The sequence below is a fragment of the Plectrocnemia conspersa genome, unplaced genomic scaffold (genome assembly GCF_051122295.1).
Source record: "Plectrocnemia conspersa isolate PC_06_02 unplaced genomic scaffold, ASM5112229v1 ptg000013l, whole genome shotgun sequence".
NCBI lineage: Eukaryota > Metazoa > Arthropoda > Insecta > Trichoptera > Polycentropodidae > Plectrocnemia > Plectrocnemia conspersa.
Genome location: NW_028277177.1, coordinates 12,698,255 through 12,716,757, shown reverse-complemented (window position 1 = coordinate 12,716,757; position 18,503 = coordinate 12,698,255). Strand labels below are relative to the sequence as shown.

The 18,503-nt window shown below is 33.7% G+C and overlaps 2 protein-coding genes across 7 annotated transcripts in view; one reads left to right on the top strand and one right to left on the bottom strand.

Annotated features, from left to right (window-relative positions):
- Positions 1 to 2,958, top strand: part of LOC148227316 (potassium channel subfamily K member 1-like) — a 78,686-nt gene extending 75,728 nt beyond the window's left edge. For all 3 annotated transcript variants that reach the window (XM_088202947.1, XM_088202948.1, XM_088202946.1), the window contains 4 exons: positions 525 to 665; positions 1,537 to 1,746; positions 1,812 to 2,000; positions 2,065 to 2,958. In XM_088202947.1, coding sequence (XP_088059073.1) covers positions 525 to 665; positions 1,537 to 1,746; positions 1,812 to 2,000; positions 2,065 to 2,366 — 842 coding nt within the window. In that variant the 3' untranslated portion in view covers positions 2,367 to 2,958. The remainder of the gene's footprint in view (positions 1 to 524; positions 666 to 1,536; positions 1,747 to 1,811; positions 2,001 to 2,064) is intronic.
- A 3,743-nt stretch (positions 2,959 to 6,701) lies between these two features.
- LOC148227315 (uncharacterized) lies at positions 6,702 to 16,916 on the bottom strand. Of its 4 annotated transcripts, none has more exons than XM_088202942.1 (7): positions 16,056 to 16,916; positions 15,874 to 15,998; positions 15,645 to 15,811; positions 12,105 to 12,275; positions 11,708 to 12,036; positions 9,701 to 9,818; positions 6,702 to 9,629 (listed from the first exon to the last, which is right to left on the bottom strand). In XM_088202942.1, the coding sequence occupies exons 1-7, from the start codon at positions 16,815 to 16,817 to the stop codon at positions 9,532 to 9,534; spliced, it is 1,770 nt and encodes a 589-aa protein (XP_088059068.1). In that variant the 5' UTR covers positions 16,818 to 16,916; the 3' UTR covers positions 6,702 to 9,531. The 4 variants fall into 4 exon arrangements, with proteins under 4 accessions (XP_088059068.1, XP_088059070.1, XP_088059071.1 ...); XM_088202944.1 differs by having other exon boundaries at positions 11,738 to 12,036; XM_088202945.1 differs by having other exon boundaries at positions 6,702 to 9,626; positions 11,738 to 12,036.
- Between the last annotated feature and the right edge of the window lie 1,587 nt (positions 16,917 to 18,503).

The following is an 18,503-nucleotide window of genomic DNA, read 5'->3' as shown; positions in this document are numbered from 1 at the left end:
ATAAAACAGCACCCAAATACACGTATTTCATCAAATCAGATTATAAGAAACATGATATTTATTTATTATTAATAACTATATTCTTATATAATACATTATTTATATAATAGCGCCCGTGCGTAATAATAAATGTATATTTCAATTTGCGAGAAAAAAAGCTCGAACTTACGCTTACATAAAAGCGCCAAAAGTATCGTTTTTTATTACAACACAAAGGCTGACTGACCTTTCTATTTATATCCTTGTAATTTTGTTGTGAGAATAATCCTTACATGGCAAAGAAAACTTTCATCATAAAGCACGTCCTTATTTATAGAAAAACATTTTTAGCGAAAAGTGCCCCATGTCGTAAGAAATGCCATTATTGAATACGAGTAACATCTGTCCGTTCTTGTAAGAAATAAATATATATTTTTTTGTTATTGGATAACCATCGAAACGTTTCTTTCTGATAAATTCGATGGTTGTTGTGAACGTTTAACGATTAATCTTATTGACGGTATTTTTATATTTTATATTTACAGAGGAAGATTTGGAGTCTTTGATTGATGAAGTAGTTAAAGCTGGAAATCGGGGAGTATCTGCTGCCAGGAATGCTTCTGGACAACCAAATTGGAGCTTTGGACAATCGCTATTCTTCTCCAGCACAGTTGTTACAACAATCGGTAATTATAGATCACATATTATTACAAATAAATTATTTTTCTTTGTAACAAGTCCAGTGTTACAACGGGGGTATAACAATCAAAAACTACGAGTAGGTATTGTAACAATACCATATTGAAATAAATCAGACATATGATTAAAAATCTATTTTTCTCTATCGTATTTTCATAATAAAACGTTTAATTACTAGATGTTACTATAATTTATACTATGATTATTAAATTTTGTTTGTCTAAATTAAAAACCTGTATGAAACACTTACAAAATATCCTACTGCAATTCTTTTTTATATAATATAAACGCACTTTTTTAATATTGGGGTACCTACATATAGTTTTGGGAAGGACATTTGAAATATATACAATTTTCATTATTTACACAAACCGTAGTTCAAATTATAGTAAATTTTTAAAACACATTTTTCTGGTCAAATTCAAGGTGCGTTCATGTTTAGAATCCACGTCAAAAGCAATAAAATCGTGCCGTCACCGACGCAGTGGAAACGCTCAATTATTTAGCATTCATATTAAGAGTTTTATAACAATATTACAACGTACAATAAGTAAAAATCGAATGAAGCATATCAAAACCGAATTTTGAACAATTATCGAACGCTCGGTAACGTGTGTTCCCACTGTTCTTATACCACTTGTCTATTACACTGGTAGTCGAATGTTACTAATAAAAAACAGTCAGTGTTATTTGGTAACATCTAGTGATTGAAGCAATATAATAAAAATGTTTTCAGTAATGATAAAAATATATTTCAAGATTTAGTTGTTACAATAGCTACTGGGTCATATCAGAGATAGAGATAATAAGAATAATTTTAAAACGTAGAACTATATTATTATTGTATTTTATATTCAGGATATGGCCATGTGACTCCTTTATCTCGCACTGGAAAGATCTTTTGCATGATCTATGCTGCCGTTGGAATACCGTTAACATTGGTCTTAATGGCTGCAATGGTTGAGAGGCTCCTATCGCCTGTTACGGCAATGTTAAGAGGATTGAATGCTCGTTTGGGACATCTTTATCAACCATTCTCCATTAGACTGTTACATCTTTCCATAATCGGTTAGTATTTCAATAGACTATAATATGCTAAGCAGTTTACTGTATACTATTTTTTCGTCCAATAGTGTTCCTGCTGCTGATCTTCTTCTTATTCCTGCCAGCAGTAGTGTTTAGCGTTCTGGAGCCCGAATGGGATTATCTCGACTCTTTGTATTACTGCTTCATTTCATTGACGACCATCGGACTCGGTGATTACATTCCCGGAGACACTCCCAATCAACCGCTTCGCCCTGTATACAAAGTTGCCACAACATGTAAGTGATCTGATGCGTTAAAACAATCATAAGTATGTATATAATGCATAATTTTCCGTTGCAGTTTATCTATTGATTGGACTCATGTTCGTGATGCTGACTCTGACCGTGTTCTATGACATTCCGCAACTTAACATGAGCGTTATCTTCTCCCCTCAGTCTGCTCAAACCGGATACGACCCAGAAAAGTTGAGGTTGAGCGATGGAGGCATGATGGGACCACAGTACACTGTCGGATCTTTGGCAATTCCGGACCCTACGTCGTCTACTCGCCGTTCTGTTGTACGAGTCAAGCCACACCGAGATGATAGTCCAAGTCCCGAAGACACGACACCGGTTCACGCTCGTGACATACGCGTACCTTAAACGAAAATCTGAAAAATTAATAATTTTACTTTCAACTTCTATAAAACGTTACATATGTTTAGACGTAAGTAGAGAAATTATATATAATTTAGTTTTTTATTTTGATACTTTCTTAGCCAAAATTGCTGACTGTGATGTGCTTAGATCAAAATTATTTAGCATTAAGATTTTAGTGAAAGAGTGTTTGATCTGTAATCTATTTGAAAGTATAATCCATCTAAATCATTTTAGAGTTAAATGTATAGTATGTATAACATTCATTTGGATTAATAAGGGTGCATATACCAAATCAAAAACTTTATACATATCTCACAGTGATCCAAATTTAAAAAATTCCAAATGGAATAAAAGTCTTTAAAGAATTGTTTATTCCCATTGTTCATATGATGAAAATGAGGATAAATTGAAACAAAATTTTATAATTTTATAATTGTTGTGTGCATGTGTGAATGTATTTACCGTCCTTTTGACTACTAGTAAACCTTTCTACGTTTTGCACTTTTTCAATTGATGTTTTCTATTTAGATACTTTAATCGGATGGTCACATCATTAAAAAAAATGAGAAATATTGAATCTATATTAAAAAATAAATAGTATCATATAAGTAACACGTATAGCTTTTTAAAGAATATTTTTCTTGTTAGAAGTAATATAATAAATACATATGAAGTAATTTGATTAATCTAAAGCACTTTGTGCTTAAATTGATTGAGTTATTTTGTATTAAAAATATATAAGATATATGTGTAATAAATAATTGTCTTCCCTTTAGAAAAAAATAGTTTATCAAAAACAGTCTATGATGTATATGTATACAATAAAAAAATAGAGAAAAATATATAATATTAATAAAAATATATTCATATTTACATGTGTAAAATATTATATTTACAATCAGAATGTGTACTGTATATAATATTAATTAAAATAGAGAAAAAATATATATCTATATATAAAAGAAAAACTTTACTATCTGCACTTGCACATTGCACATGATCGCATCACTATGAAAGCAAATTGAAGTATTAAGATATAATCTACAAAAATAATATCTCCAACGAATGCAAGTTCAAATATCAAATAACGAATTTTTGAAAGCCAATTAAAGATCAAAATCTCTAAGCACGTCTTCAAAAGTTAGGACTTTCCGCTTTGTGACATTTTCAAGAAAAAGTAGCGATTTTTATGTGTAGAAACCTTACAAGTGTCAATTTTGTGTGATAGAAGACCAAATCTTAAAGTAACGTATCGTTAATTTTAACTAACAAATCATACATATTTATAAACTCTTTGAACCAATTTGTGACAGACGTCGATCAAGTTTACGGTTTATATTTAACAGCTAAAGTGCACAACTTTGATTTTAAAAGGACAAAAACAAAAAGGTATCTGCAAGATCTAATATCATATCAATCAACAACATATTGAATGTTTTAAACAAAGTATACTCTGAATATATCTTTATGTATTAACAAATATCTAAATATATACAAACGTGTTGATGTATGTATACATAAATAATATAATGTATTTTTATGACAAATAAATATGTATGCAAAATTAATAGTATTATTTTTCAACCAGAAATTTTACACTTTAGCTTAGCATTTATTCAGTCATTGTTTCAATAAGTAAATATATCTTAATGTTTATATATCTATGTAATTTAATATGAATAAAAAATATAGTTATTAACAAGTTTAATCTAACATATACTTACCGTTAAATATGAATGTATGAATATAAATGTATGTATATATAATATACATATACAATTGAATATGTCAGTCTACATATATACATATATATACAGGGCCTTTCAGAGAAAATGCGAAGCCCGGGGCAACTAATATTTTAGAGGCCTTCAAAATTTAAAATAAAATTGTGTACAAGAAAATATTAGTCTTAGTTCTTCTACAATTTCGTCATTTATTTCATTTTTATCTTTCTCTAGCAATAATTTTACCTTTGAAATTATACTCTCCTGATCCATTTCATTAAATTTCCATAAAACTTTAAAATAAATTGCAAATTGAAGAAATTGCTTGAAATCGACGCATAAGTCCATCTATTATTAAATTGCTAATATTGTTAAAAATGTTTAAATGAAAATATTCTTCAGCAGATTGTTATCAAATTCTGGAGTGATTTCATTTTCGGTTGCAACTCTTTTACATTCATTAAGAATGGACTTCAATGTTGTCTTAAGTTCTTCTATATCTATAATTAGGTTTTTAATATTATCTTTCAATATGTAATAACACTAGTATTTCCAGACAAACTGTAGACACAAGAACACATTTAAATTTTGTATTTTTTAAAAACAGGTGTTTGTGGATCAACGGGAAGTCTTCCTAAATCGATTTCATTCAAAGCAGATCGCAAAGATTTGAAATATCATGTAAAGAATAGCTTGCTAAATATTTTTTTAAAACCTACCATCTTTTTGGACTTTCAATAAAGAAATTAAAAATTTGCTAGACAGTACCAAAAAAGTTATTGCTTCTTTGCAAAATTCTGATAAATCCACTCCAACAAGATTTAAAGTACGGTTTTCACAACTAGAGAATGTACAATTGCTAATTTCACGCAAAATAATTGCTTGCGCCATTATACTTTCCTGCCATATTGCCAAAAATATGTAGATAGAAAGAGATTGTCTGTCCCTATCTACATATAGTAGTGGTACACGGTAAGTACTACGTTACTTTACTATGGTAGACGGTAAGTACTACGTTACTATGGTACACGGTAAGTACTACGTTACTTACTGTGTACCACTACGACGCGTTTGAGATCCAACTAAGTCATGAAAGTCACCAAGGCCTTCTGATTCCCCCCCCTGCTCTAAAAATACGGCCGTAGTGACACCTTCGGGTATTAAAGGCAGTCTAGAACAACAGCAAACACTACACTTGACTCCAATTCGTCTCTATGCTCGAACTACATGACTTTCTACAATCACACTGCCCTGGCCACGCTCTCCATATTTTAGCTACCTCTATAAAATATACTATGCAACTTCCAACGACGCAGCGGACAAACTGGTACCAAAGTGACTGCGATTTTAAGCTACTCTGGTCACCTGTCTACATCTGCTGGTAGATAGGAACAGACGATCTGTCTGCGTTGTTAAACGATAGTATGTTTTTCAATCGCCAGAGTGCATCAACGAATTGAGGCGCTTGCTTGTGGATGCATCGGTGGCAAACGCCCTAGGTAACTAATGCCTACATATATCACTGCACTCGTGCATGTGCTCGCACTACACAAATTATACAATGCCTACTGTCAGCGCTAGTTTATCTAGACCAGTGTACTACGCAACAAAATTATATCTACGGAATTCACTAAATTACAAATTAGCCACACATGAAAGTTGTCAGTACTTCTCTAAATCTATCGAAATTATAAGCATTGCGCGCAGGAAAACAGCTAATGGGTTTTTGTTCGATTTTGTATTGTCAAATACTTTATGGATCGCAAATACTTTTTGCTACCAGTTAGAATAGTATAATATCCATCAAAAAATAGTATTTAACCTTTTGGCTGCTAAACAACGATAGATCGTTATTCGTGATAGCATAAAATGTTACTTTCCTGTTTTGTTCTGACCAACGCTCACTCGCTCTCAACCTTTAAAATGTATTTGTGTAGCAAAACGTTGTTAGCCACTTTCACATGCTACGCGCGAACAAGCAGCAGCTAGTGAGCGTTGGTCAGAACCGTTGACCTCCGATAACAGGAAAGTACCCATCAAATAAATGCTAATGACTGTTGTTAACGTATATTGCTCGAAAAGTTAAACGAATTGTTACTGTATCAGTGTCTCAGTGATATGTACAATATTTTTTTTAATATCTCATTTTAATGTTGTAAATCATTGGCTGATGAATATATGATTGTATGATTTTCAAAAATACCATAGAAGCAAAAAGTTTAAATAAAACGAAGCAAAATGGCTAATGACTAATAACAGTTGACATGGGAGGGATTTTTATTATATTGCATTAGGTTTTGCAAATTCATTATAAACATTTTTTTCAACATTGACTGATTAAAAAATCTGCATTAGAAGTGTGCGCCCTAGCGAGGATCTGACGAGAATAGGCACACGCTAAAAAGAAGTTGTATGGTACTGGTAATAAAAAAATATATTTTTCAATGGCAATACGATATATTATAACCGACATGAATTATTTTTGAACCTGTTTGAAACCAGTCTCTAAAATGAGCAGCCTCCAATATTAAGTATCAAATTTGAGCAATTATATATAATATATAAACATATTTAGAGAGAACAAGGATGTCACCATTGTAAAAAAAAATACAAATAATTCTTATGTATTTTTATTAAGAAACATGGCACAGATACATGCAAATGAGACATTACTCATTAAAACCTTACACTTCTTCAGGATATGCATTATTTTGTGACATGAAAAATTCGCCTTCACCATTTTCTCTTAGAACAAACACAAGAAACCCATACAAAAGGAACTAATAAAAGGCAAAATGGATTTCCTGCATTCGTCGACAACAATGGAAATTCAATTCCCTATTCGTTGAATGCACAACATGTTTCCTTAAAAAATACTCTTTTTATGTAAGTATGAGATTTAGTCCATCTCAATGTTATCGTCTAAAATGCTCGATCGTTTGTGTACTGGCATGTCACACACTATTTAATTCCCTATCGTGTGATATTGTCTATATGTACACAATATAATCATAAAAAAGTCAAAGATTAAAAGGACAAATAATAAGATACAGAAGCAAATTAGGGTAAACTAGAATATGCTAAATTAGCGAATGTTGGAATTGCTTCTTTCACATTTTAACATATAAACGAAAACAATTCCAACCCATTTTAATTTTCATATAATGGGAGGGTATTGCATTTATGCAAAAAATTTAGAACATTGATTGCAAAAATGGTGTAAATTTTTATTGCATTAAGAAATACAAAATTTATAATGACAATAAAAATAAATATATATAAGTAACAACCACAATAATAGAATCCGTTTGAAAGGAAATTCAAAGGCAAATTACAATTAATATGTTTAATAATTGAAATACAATAGGTATTATAGATTACAAATGAAAAAAAAACAGTATTACAATTACGAACAAAATTTGCAAAGAAATAATTACTATGAACACATTTCGAAACCTGCTGATTATAAATTGTTTAAAATATATAAAAAAAAATCATAACTAAAATTTCAAATATCATCAAACTATCACTTCATCGAAATTTTAAACTGTTTACAAGGAAAAAAATATTGTTTGAATGACAAAAAAAATGTAAATCTTAAATTTAACCCTATGCCTCTTATGTACTAAAGGAAGAAAAAAACAACACTGCACAATACACAATCACTACATCGCTTCATTTTTAATCAATGCAAATTCACTTTTCCGTTTAAAAATTTCTCAAACCACAGTCGTTAAAATGTCCGTAATCAAGTGAGCTAATTATGAACTAATATTTAATTAACTAATTTAAATCATTAATACAATTTATAGACAAAGATTAAATTCTTCGTTATTAAAGATTTTAATCTATTGAGATTTTTATTTTTAACATTCATCATTTCGTTACTGCTATATCATATTTTAAAAATACAGTTGTCGCTTTGTAACAGATGCATCCAGCAGCTGTACAATGATCCACAAGTTAGTTTCGCAATTTCTCTCTTGCAAGTTTACTTTATTTATATATCTAAAAACAATATTTTACACTTAATAACTTGCAAAAATCACATCAATAACTTTTCGTTTATATTCAACTTGTTTGTTCGTCGAGTGAAAAAAATTGGTATCGTTCTGAAGCGAGAACGAAAGTTACCTCCCAACCCGCACCGGTACACAGAGCTGCTCAATATTTTTTTTATTTTTCTTCAATATCTAATAAGAAATATCCTTAACATTATTCATATATTGGTTCTGGCTGTAGTTCTAAAACTACCATCTGTCACTAATACAGCACTGATAAAATAAACTCTGTTACATTGACAAGTAATGATCTTCTCCCTATGAAATTATTCAATCTAATATATATTACTATTTCCAAAATATAATTCTTTTACGTGTGACTTTTTTGTCAAATTTGTATCATCCACACTGAACATTATTATTACAAAATTATTATAAAAACTCGTGAATAATTGTGTTTATGCACACACACACACGCGCGAGCATTCGTCGATCAATCAACATTCACACACTTGCACAGTGATCGAATCATTGAAATATTAACAAAAATATCCTCCATAAAAGAAGTATTTTTCATGTGAGTTTATTTCTGTTGCAGAAAACAGTTATTACTAATTATTTGTATAAATGATTTAAAAATGGTATGTATACTGATTATAGTGGTAAAATTATAATTTGTAAGCTTAATATATTTACATGTCGATTCGAGTAAATAAAATAATCATAACAAGGACACTTACTCCGATAAGATAGCAATAAATGATATTTTCTGCAACATAAATAAAGTTGTCGATTACATAAAATAAATTTACAAAAAAAATTTGAAGTGTGCATTTATAAAATATATTATAATTATATATACGCACTTATAATCGTATATATATACACATATGTAGAGTCGATACATAATTTTAATTATCATGAGCATCTTATCCATAATAGACCTTATATAATACTTTTTTTTCATTCAAAAATAAATTGCCACACTAAATTCCTGTATTCTTACGTCTACACCATTAAGTGATTTGTACCGATATCACAACCGCAATCGCCGACGAGTGTTTCGAGATGATCTGGCGAAATCTCACATTTTTCATATCTTGTAAAGAGATACAATATCGAAAAATGACGTCAGACCGTACAAAAAGCGGACGTCGGCGAGCATTGCGAGTGACGTAATTTATTTATTTTTTTTATTACAGAAAATTTGATATTTCTTATAGAGATAAATAAGGCTGTGTGTGTATGTGTATTATCAACGAATATCGGTTAAACAATTTTCAACTTTGCATAAGACCGATATCTTTCAATAACATTGCAAATTTTCTTATCTAATAAAGGTACAGCCGTAAATTCTGAATTAAATAAAATACGCGTATCGACGCATTAAAACTGGATGGATATTCACTTTTGTTTTATAACGTTCGGAACGTGATATAAAATTTATTTCTTAGATGGTGGTTTTCTTGGAGTTCGGGTAGATTTGCCTGTCGAAGTAGACGGTGTGGATGCTAACTGGGCCGCCTTGGCAGCTGCGGCTTCTGGAGGACAGATATAGCGTGTTAATTTTTTTACATTTTTATCAAATACACTTTCAGAACTGATAATATACTAGCTGATGCTGATTTAGGGGTGTTCCTTCTGAGACCTGGACTGGTTTTGGAAACAGACTTCGGAATTGCAAGAGATTTTTTTGCCTTGGAAACGGTTTTTCCAGGAGTAGTAGCAGTCTAAATAAGAAACATTAAAAACAGAAAATATAATATTTATGTACACTAACTACACAAATATAGTTACAGTACAACTGAATGTGCGACGTGAATAACGTAAGTCTGAATTGAAATTTTGAATGAATAACTTTATATGAGTGATTCTGCGATTTCAACCAATTTCTTCTAAATATAAAAAAAAAAACTAGAGTTGGCCAAATATCTACCGGCAAATGAAAAATTATTTAATATAAAAATTGTAAAATTTTTAATTTCTAATTCGTTGTTTTCTAAAACTGTTTTATCGTTTTTAAATATTTTGTCAAATCTTTTTTATTAAATCTTTTTAAAACACCACTATTATATTTAATTTTAAAATTATGTATTAGTAGATAAGTTTCCGACACACATTATAAATGATCCATAGGTACTTGCTGTCATACAGTGGAACAACGTTACAGCATCATAACTTACGTTATTCCGCAATTGAAAATGTTTATTCTTGACAAAATCCAATAACGTGTTATATAGATACTAGTTAAGTATGAAAAAACTTTCTGATTAAAAAATTGTGAAATATAATATTATAAAAATCCAAAAATGAACATAGGTAAATCTGTAAATTAATTTTTCACTTCCTGTAAAGTTGACTATTTACGTATTTAAGACTTACGTTATTCGTGTCGCATATTCAATTATAAACCAATCTATTTACTGACATTAATCAAACTTATGATATTTATAAATATATATTTTTGCTATGTATTGATAATCGTTTTTTTTTTAATGTAAACAAAGCAGTTTTATATATAAATAATGACATTATCAGTAAATAAGAGGAATATTATGGTTGAGTATACAAGAAACTTAGTTAATTGTGAAATTTATGTAGAATTTTACACATTGACTAAATATATAAATTATGTAATATATATTGAATCGTTTTTTTTTCAGATCTGTTTTAACTGAAATTTAACTGTTCTTGTATTCTTCAATATTAACTATAACACAGTAACTACATAAATATATAGAATGTTCAATAATTTATCACTCTATTATTTTATTATAACTTTTGAACCAATGAAAAAAACTAATTTAATAAGTTGTTACTATTCACATTTAAAAAAAACACTTGAAAAGTATCATGACGGATTTGAGCTTTGGTAGAGAAGTAATTCGCAGAGTTGCAGGCTTCTCTTTGTACATTTTTAACATCCAAAAAATATAAAGCCCAGGGCCTCCAAATTGGTAAGCTTCGTTGAACATTAATAATTTTTATAACTTTTAGAGTTGCTCTTTAATAATTTAAAAAAAACGAAGTGATACATTTTGAAACACCCGTTACAAACACCGTAAAATCTCTAATTCATAATTCACAAACTGAAACAGAAGATTGTTTTAATTTGAATTAGAGAATATTTACATTAAATGCATGCATTAGAAAAATACACCATTACCCCTTATAGTAAGAAAAACACTATAATCATTCTACTATTACTCATTTTTTCCTTATACATAAAAACAATTCAAGGATCTTTAATGAATATATGAAATGAAAAATGAAAATTGCGATTAATATCTATACACGCACAGTAAAACCCAATCAAATCATTGACAATAAGTACATTTATAATAAAATTTCAACAAATAAATAATAAAAATTGGGTTTTATTATGGTCATGTACATAATGAATCAACTGTGATATCATATTATTTATAATAAAAAAAAACAACTTAAAAACTTGATAAGACAATTGTGTTATGTCGAAAGTGAAATCAGATTAATTTATTTATTTAATATGAGAAAACATAAAATCTTTCAACAAGACAAATTGACTTTGAAAAATAGTGCAAATATGATCACATTTATATACAATGGAAATGAAATGAGTAAATGACTTGATACGTACATTCCTATATATCCGTTGGATCATGCCTACCTTGTTAGTGGTGGGAGCACTAATAGGAGGCTGACTACTGGTATTGTTATGCTTGTCTTTGCTGGGCGTTTTCTTTTTAGATTTGCTCTTGGAGGCAGACTTGCTCTTCGGCGTTTTCGTCTTGGACTTCTTGGGTGAGAGCGCGGAGCGTCTCTTCGGCGTGGACTTTGATTCGTCCACGCTGTCATCGGTAGTGTCGGAACGGTTTGCAGGCGAAGACTTCGAATGGGTCCTCTTACGAGAACTCCTGCCGCCTTTCTTTTCGAGTTGAGACTCATCTTTATATAAGGATAGATCGACTAAAAGAAACAAGTTTATTGAATCGATGAATTTTAAAACATTATGGTGAATCGAAAGAATTTCTTACGTCCATCGGGATGCTCTTCAGTCACGCTCGTATCCGGTGCGGGCTCTCCTCGTTCTGCGGCTAGTGCTCTACCCAATATACTTTGAGTGCGAGCCAATTCGGCAGCTCCCAAACGCAGACCGGCACTTGCAGTACGATGAAGCGAAAGAGTTGTGAGAACGCACTCGATATCTGAAGATAATTAAAACAAATTACTAATTTAATAAATTGGTAGGCCAAAAGTAAATATTCAATAAAAATGAAGATATTTCATGGTTATTAACGATCCTCAATAAAGAAATATGATCTTTTTAACCTTCATCAGCGATTAGGGTCTTTTTCAACTGGTAACGATTTTGGTTTAGAAAAATACTTACACATTTATGCAATATTATTTATGTTACTCATATTTCTTTTTTGGAAACATAATAAAAATGAGTAATGGCTTTGCCTGCATATAAAAAAGCAACAATGCAGTAACACGAGTCTATAAAAATTGCTGCTCAATCATTTTGATTGTGAATATTTCTGAGAAGTGCAAATGATTTATATATATGTATTCTCAATTTTCTTTATGAAATTAGTCATGAACATCAACAATATGTTACTATTTTATTATTATAATATTGACCACTAATCATATAATGATTATAATCAATAAAAAAATGTAAATTAGGTGAGAGCATGTAATTTGATTCATTATTTACAATGTTTACTTTGAAGTTTAGATTTATAAATGTCAGGTATATCTGAAGAAATGTACGATTTTAGCATTTTCGTCCGAAAAATGTGTTCAGAGACATATTATATTTAACTCTTCATTTGTGAGCTAGAACTTTCATGAGTCAAAAAGACACATCACGCATGCGCAACTTGTATTGAGTTACAACACGGCGCGAAAAATACGTTTGGTATATGTTCTATTTGGTATAAGTCCAAGGATCTGGAACGGATTAAGGACGTATACCGAGGTACCACTGTATTTTGATTCGAATTTATAAAATCTTTTGGTCAAAAGACTTGAAACACTAAACCAAATAGTGTTTTTTCGGTAGTTTTGCGAGAAATTCGCACAATGCAAAATTAAAAGAATGAAAAAAAATACTTTTTGGTGAGGACAAACACTAACCCATTTTACCGCAACACCGTTGTCAATAAACAACGCCATGCCACCTCATGCTTTTCATTCCACTTTATAACATTTACTGGATCCATTGAGGATCCACTACAAATATTTAATTTATGACTGTCACGTCGAATAAAATTATGGATGTCATTTTATGATCTCTATGATATTTTTCATATAGTATTCATTCCATATATGGCAGCACAATAAGCTTTAAGGCCGATTTACACGATGCCAGTTGGTGTGCCAGTTGAAGTTGCCAGCGACTAACACCATGTAAACTAACACCGTGTAAACGTGCCAATGCGCCACTGGCACGCCGCAGCTCCAGCAGAACAAATATTTTTGTTTTACTGGCACGTCAGCTCTCCTTTCCAACACACTACCGTACTGGCGCAAGGTGAGTAGCGCTTTTTCTCAACAATGGTTCTTCCAATTGCTGTCACTGTGTAATCAGTAAGGCGCTAGTGATTTGGAATGCCAGTCGTCGCGTGTCAGTGACCATCTAGTCAATTTCCAGCTGGCATGCCAGCAACTGGCAGCGTGTAAATCAGCCCATAGTTACTTATCAGGTTGTACCATTTTGCGTTTTTTAGGGTGCATGTTAAATGAGTTGAAAATTAAATGTGTATATATACAAATACAAATATTTTCCACATGTTAATCAATTTTTTTTATATCTGATTCGAAAAATAATGTATTTTTTGGAAGCAATAAATTCTATAATGCTGTTTTTTTATATCCGTTTTTGTAAAATATTTTTTTCCACCTAAAAACTGTTGCAAGGATCTAAATAGATGATAGTCGTATGAAGCAATGTCTGAAGAATACGGTGGGTAAGAAAAAATTTGCCAAGAAAATCCATTGATTATTTCTATCATCTTCTCATATAAATGAGAGCCAGTGCTATTTTGTAAAAGGTATTTTCTATGGTCTGAGTCGCATTTAAACGAATTAACTGAACATACTATGTGTCTGTTGTAATTGTCTGCCTAAAATCCAAAAACTCATCCTATCGGGGTGTAATCCTGTTCTCGGGGCTAGAAATGGGGGGATTGATTAGCATCCAATCACTGCCTATTATGTCGGATGTTAATGTTGAAGATCTACTTTTTATCTTCAGTAACAATTCAGCTCATAAATGAATCTTTCTGTTTTAGAATTGTTAATTATTGGCATATTGAGAATCGCCGTGCGAAGCTTTTCTCAGACAATTTATGAAATAACCATATTCCACAAATTAACGTCTTCCTAACTTTTTTAAATGTCTGTGAACTGATGTAGACAGCACATTGAGCTTTTGTGGTAGCTTCTGTATCGTTAATCTCGGACCTGCTTTGATGGTAGCCTCAATATCTTCACTAACAACCCTAGAGGACTACCTCCCCGTACGTAGATATTCAATGTCAAAATTCCTGGAACGAAATGTTTATAACACTAAATTTAATGGCATCCCTGCCCTTTGCATTAGGGATGTTTTTAACTGCTATTGTCGCATTATGACCGGGTTGAAACTCATAAAGCATAATATAGCTTAACTGAGATTATATTATCTCCAGACATTGTTGATTTAGGGTTGAAAATGTCCCATTACTAAATCATTGATATGACTACCGTTAACAAACACCGAAAATATAGTGAAATTATTGTTTATTTATAAAAAGTTATACATTTTTGCAAATGTAAGAAAAATACCGTAAAGATTAAAGGAACAACCTGATACTACAGGACGCCTCGTTTAATATGATAGGGCAAAAAATGTCGATTCTATAAATCCCATGGATTATCATCAATAATCTACCTGACCTGTCAGATGAGTGTTGAGTTCAATATTGATATATGATTCTAGAAAGATGAGCCACTTTTGCATATGAGACATGAGTAAACATTCCTCAGTATTTATTTTATCATCTTGGTACAATGGAACCTTGGTTTTCGAATGGCTATGAGCAGCAAAAAACAGTGGTGTAAGAAATGTCTTCAGAAAGATAGTTTACAACTATTTGATGGACGAAACATGTGCTAAGTGGAGTGAGATGTAAAATATTTTCACATCAGAAACATTTTAAAATAACACACTTTGGGCAGGTTTTTAGTAAGAAGACTCGCCTTAATAACGTTAATTTTATAAATTGCTTCTTATTGGGCTTACTATCGTTTTTGTTAAAGATTTTAAGCATAATTGGGAATGAATTAATCTATTTTATATTAATACTGAGGTTCCACTGTATATGTGTATATATATACAAAGTTTTTTGCTTACTATAACCTCCAAAATCTGATTATATAAATAAATAATTAAGAGCAATAAAAAGATACACTTTGACTTATGGTCGTTTAGTATATATTAAATAATCCACTGTCACAATATTGATAAAAGCTAAATATAGATTTTGATTAATATCAGATGATTACTTTCTAGTGTAAATTCTTACCAGTGACGTCGTAAAAATCAGGCTTGTAAATCTCTCCTGAAGGATCCGCAGTCTTGTCCTGAGACAGCCAACGTATTTTAATTTTTCTAGTGGTTCGATAGACGTTTTGCATGGTTTGGCACACGTAGAAGCCGCCTTCGGCGTTACGCACCGCCATGAATTCGTTTCTAAAACGATAAAAAGAGATTAATATTTGTGAATTTTATGAAGAAGTCAAACGAGTGAGTACTTGTAAAAAACTATGAGCTTATCGTCGGCGCTCTGTTTGGCGGGCGTCGAAGACCCTCTGCCGGATCCGACGGACAGCTTTGTGACAATGGCCAACTCGGGGGTCGGACTCTGGTAGGGTTGGACCTGCGAATAGAGAGTGGAATGAGTCGCAGAAGGTCATCGGAGACGAGGGATGTGTACCTTTGTCCTATTTCTCTTTCCGGAACGGCTGTCGGGACTGGCGGGTCGCTCGGCGTCCGTCGAGTCTTCGGCCGCGTCCTCTTTGATCTTCTTGGCGGGATTGGGCTCGTCGGTCGACTTAGATTCCTTCTTCCGCTTCCTGGACATGGCGGGCGCGACGGTGGCGAGTTTCAGCGTGGATTTAGGTTTGATCTCGGTCTTCTTTTGTACGGGAGTCGACGGTTCGCTCTTGTCGGGGGTCGAGGGCTCCTCGGCCGGCTTCGGAGTTTCGGCGGGGGGCTCCGGCTCGACCTTCGGAGGCGGCGCCGGAGGTTCAGGCTCCGGCTCGGAGGACTCCTCGACGCCGTTGGGACGCGACTCGGGCGCCGCTTCCGGCGGCGGGGGCTCGACGGCCGCCGGAGCCGGCTTGGGCTCCCTCGCCGCCTCAGGCTCGGCCGGCTCTACATCGGCCGCGGGAGCGGGGGTGTCGTTCGAGGGCGCAGCGCCGGCCTCGGGCTCCTGCGCGGGCGCATCGTTCTGAGCGTCCGCGGCGGGGCGCGGAGGGTCGGCGGCCGGCGGCGTCTCCGGAGAGTCGCCGGCGCCCGTCCCGTTGGAGTGGGGATGCGGCGGCGGCGGTGGCGACGGCTTGTGGGGGCCGTGCGCCGGTTTGGCGGCGTCCTGGGCGGGCGGCGGCGGTTGGGGCTGCGGCTGAGGCGCGCGGTTGGCCGCCTTGAGGTCCACCGCCGGAGGCGGGGGCGGGGGCGCGAGCGGGGCGTCGCACATGTCGCTGGGCTTCGCCTTCACGTCATGAGCGCGCGCCGGCGGCCGGCACCGCTTCGCGGCGACACTTCGGATGGCGTCGCACCACTGCGCAGGCGCAACAACGTCCCCCCCCCCTTCACCCTCGCCTCGCCTCTGCCGATCGCCGACGCCGGCCGTAAATTTGATTACCGCCAAAATAAACGAGCGCCGCCGAGAGGATGCGCCCGACGTTCGGCGACCGCAAACCCGAACCGACGCCTTGCGAGACCGTTTGGCGCGAGATTCACTTCATCTCGACGAACCAGAGTCTACCGTATCGCTTATTTGATATCGAAAAGGCGTTCGACGCGACATTACATGACGGCCTCCTATTTAAATTACTATGAGCTTATGTAAAGGTTATCTTCGGATTTTATTCATTATGAAAAATAATGTCAACTAAATGGCCGCCTCTAGACCTATTGCAACAGCCGATACTTTCGACGACTTTTTCGTACATTTCGGGCGGTATCTAGTTTTTAGTTGGTCCGACTTTTCGGGTTTGAACACTACAAAAAATTCAACGGCGTTAAATCGCGTTATATTGGCGGCTAGTTGACGTCACTAAGACATCTTTTCAAAAAAGTAAGGCACAATGACGCCGTCTGACCATAATGGACACTAAACATTCACTTTCTGGGCATGCAATGCTCTCTCGTGAATCAAATCAATGAGCGGTGGTTAAGCCATACATTTCGTGAATGTGTTGTTGCAAACTAACATTTGACCCTTTACAGTACTGCATTATCAGTGTCAGTGTGATCGACACTATTAATTGCGATTTTTAACAGATGCCTGGGGAATAAGCACGCGCACGGAGATAAAAAATAAGTTATACATTTTTAAGCGTACTTATGTTGCAAAACTTTGTCGGCCCCAAGCCGGAAAAGTTGTTCATAACAATCTGGTTTTTGAACGTGACGCTGATATAATTACCAAGAACTGAAAACCGTTACAAGAGTTTTTAATTGTTAATTTTTTAATATTTTAATTTTATTATTTTTTAATATGATTATATTTGCCCTTACTAATAATTTATCTGATATATTTATTATCAGAATCTGTTTCCATACAATAATTTGAATACATTCTAAGTAATATTTTTCGAGCTTAAAAGCTAATATAACTACTTTATAAATGTAGCAAAAGGGTAAATGTATCACAACACTCCAAGAGTTTTGGATGCTAGCTCAGTACGTATATTAATATAGATTTGTTATGGCCAAAACTGGTCGGCGCAGAAATAGCGGTGTTGTGACGGCTCTCTCTCTTCCGGCAAACTTGTAAGGGTTCGGACGCGTGCCGTCGCGCGTCCGCCCCATTTTTGTAATGTAATCACTGTAACCTTAAATAAATATTACTGCAGCGGCTCAATCTGTGTCTCATTGCCAACTGCCATCATCACAGACCCTAAAAAAGTATTAAATTTATAGTTCAAAGTATTAAAATACAATATATCAAATTTATAGTGTAATTATATATTTTACATTCTCTATTAGGTTTTCATAAAAAAATATTTTCTACGAAACTTATTCTCAAGTATTTTAATTAACCTGGCAATTTATACAGAAATGGGGATATTTAAGACATTTTACAGCTATTTCCTTAGAGACGAAATTATGCGATTATTTTAATATTAAACTCTTTACATAAATGGGAAAAATCATA

Coding starts and splice junctions, on each gene's coding strand:
- LOC148227315 (XM_088202942.1), bottom strand. CDS start 16,817: ATGTGCGACGCCCCGCTCGCGCCCCCGCCCCCGCCTCCGGCGGTGGAC. Junction 15,812..15,873: donor AAGCTCATAGTTTTTTACAA/GTACTCACTCGT, acceptor TTATCGTTTTAG/AAACGAATTCATGGCGGTGC. Junction 9,819..11,707: donor TCCAACGGATATATAGGAAT/GTACGTATCAAG, acceptor TTTCTTATTTAG/ACTGCTACTACTCCTGGAAA.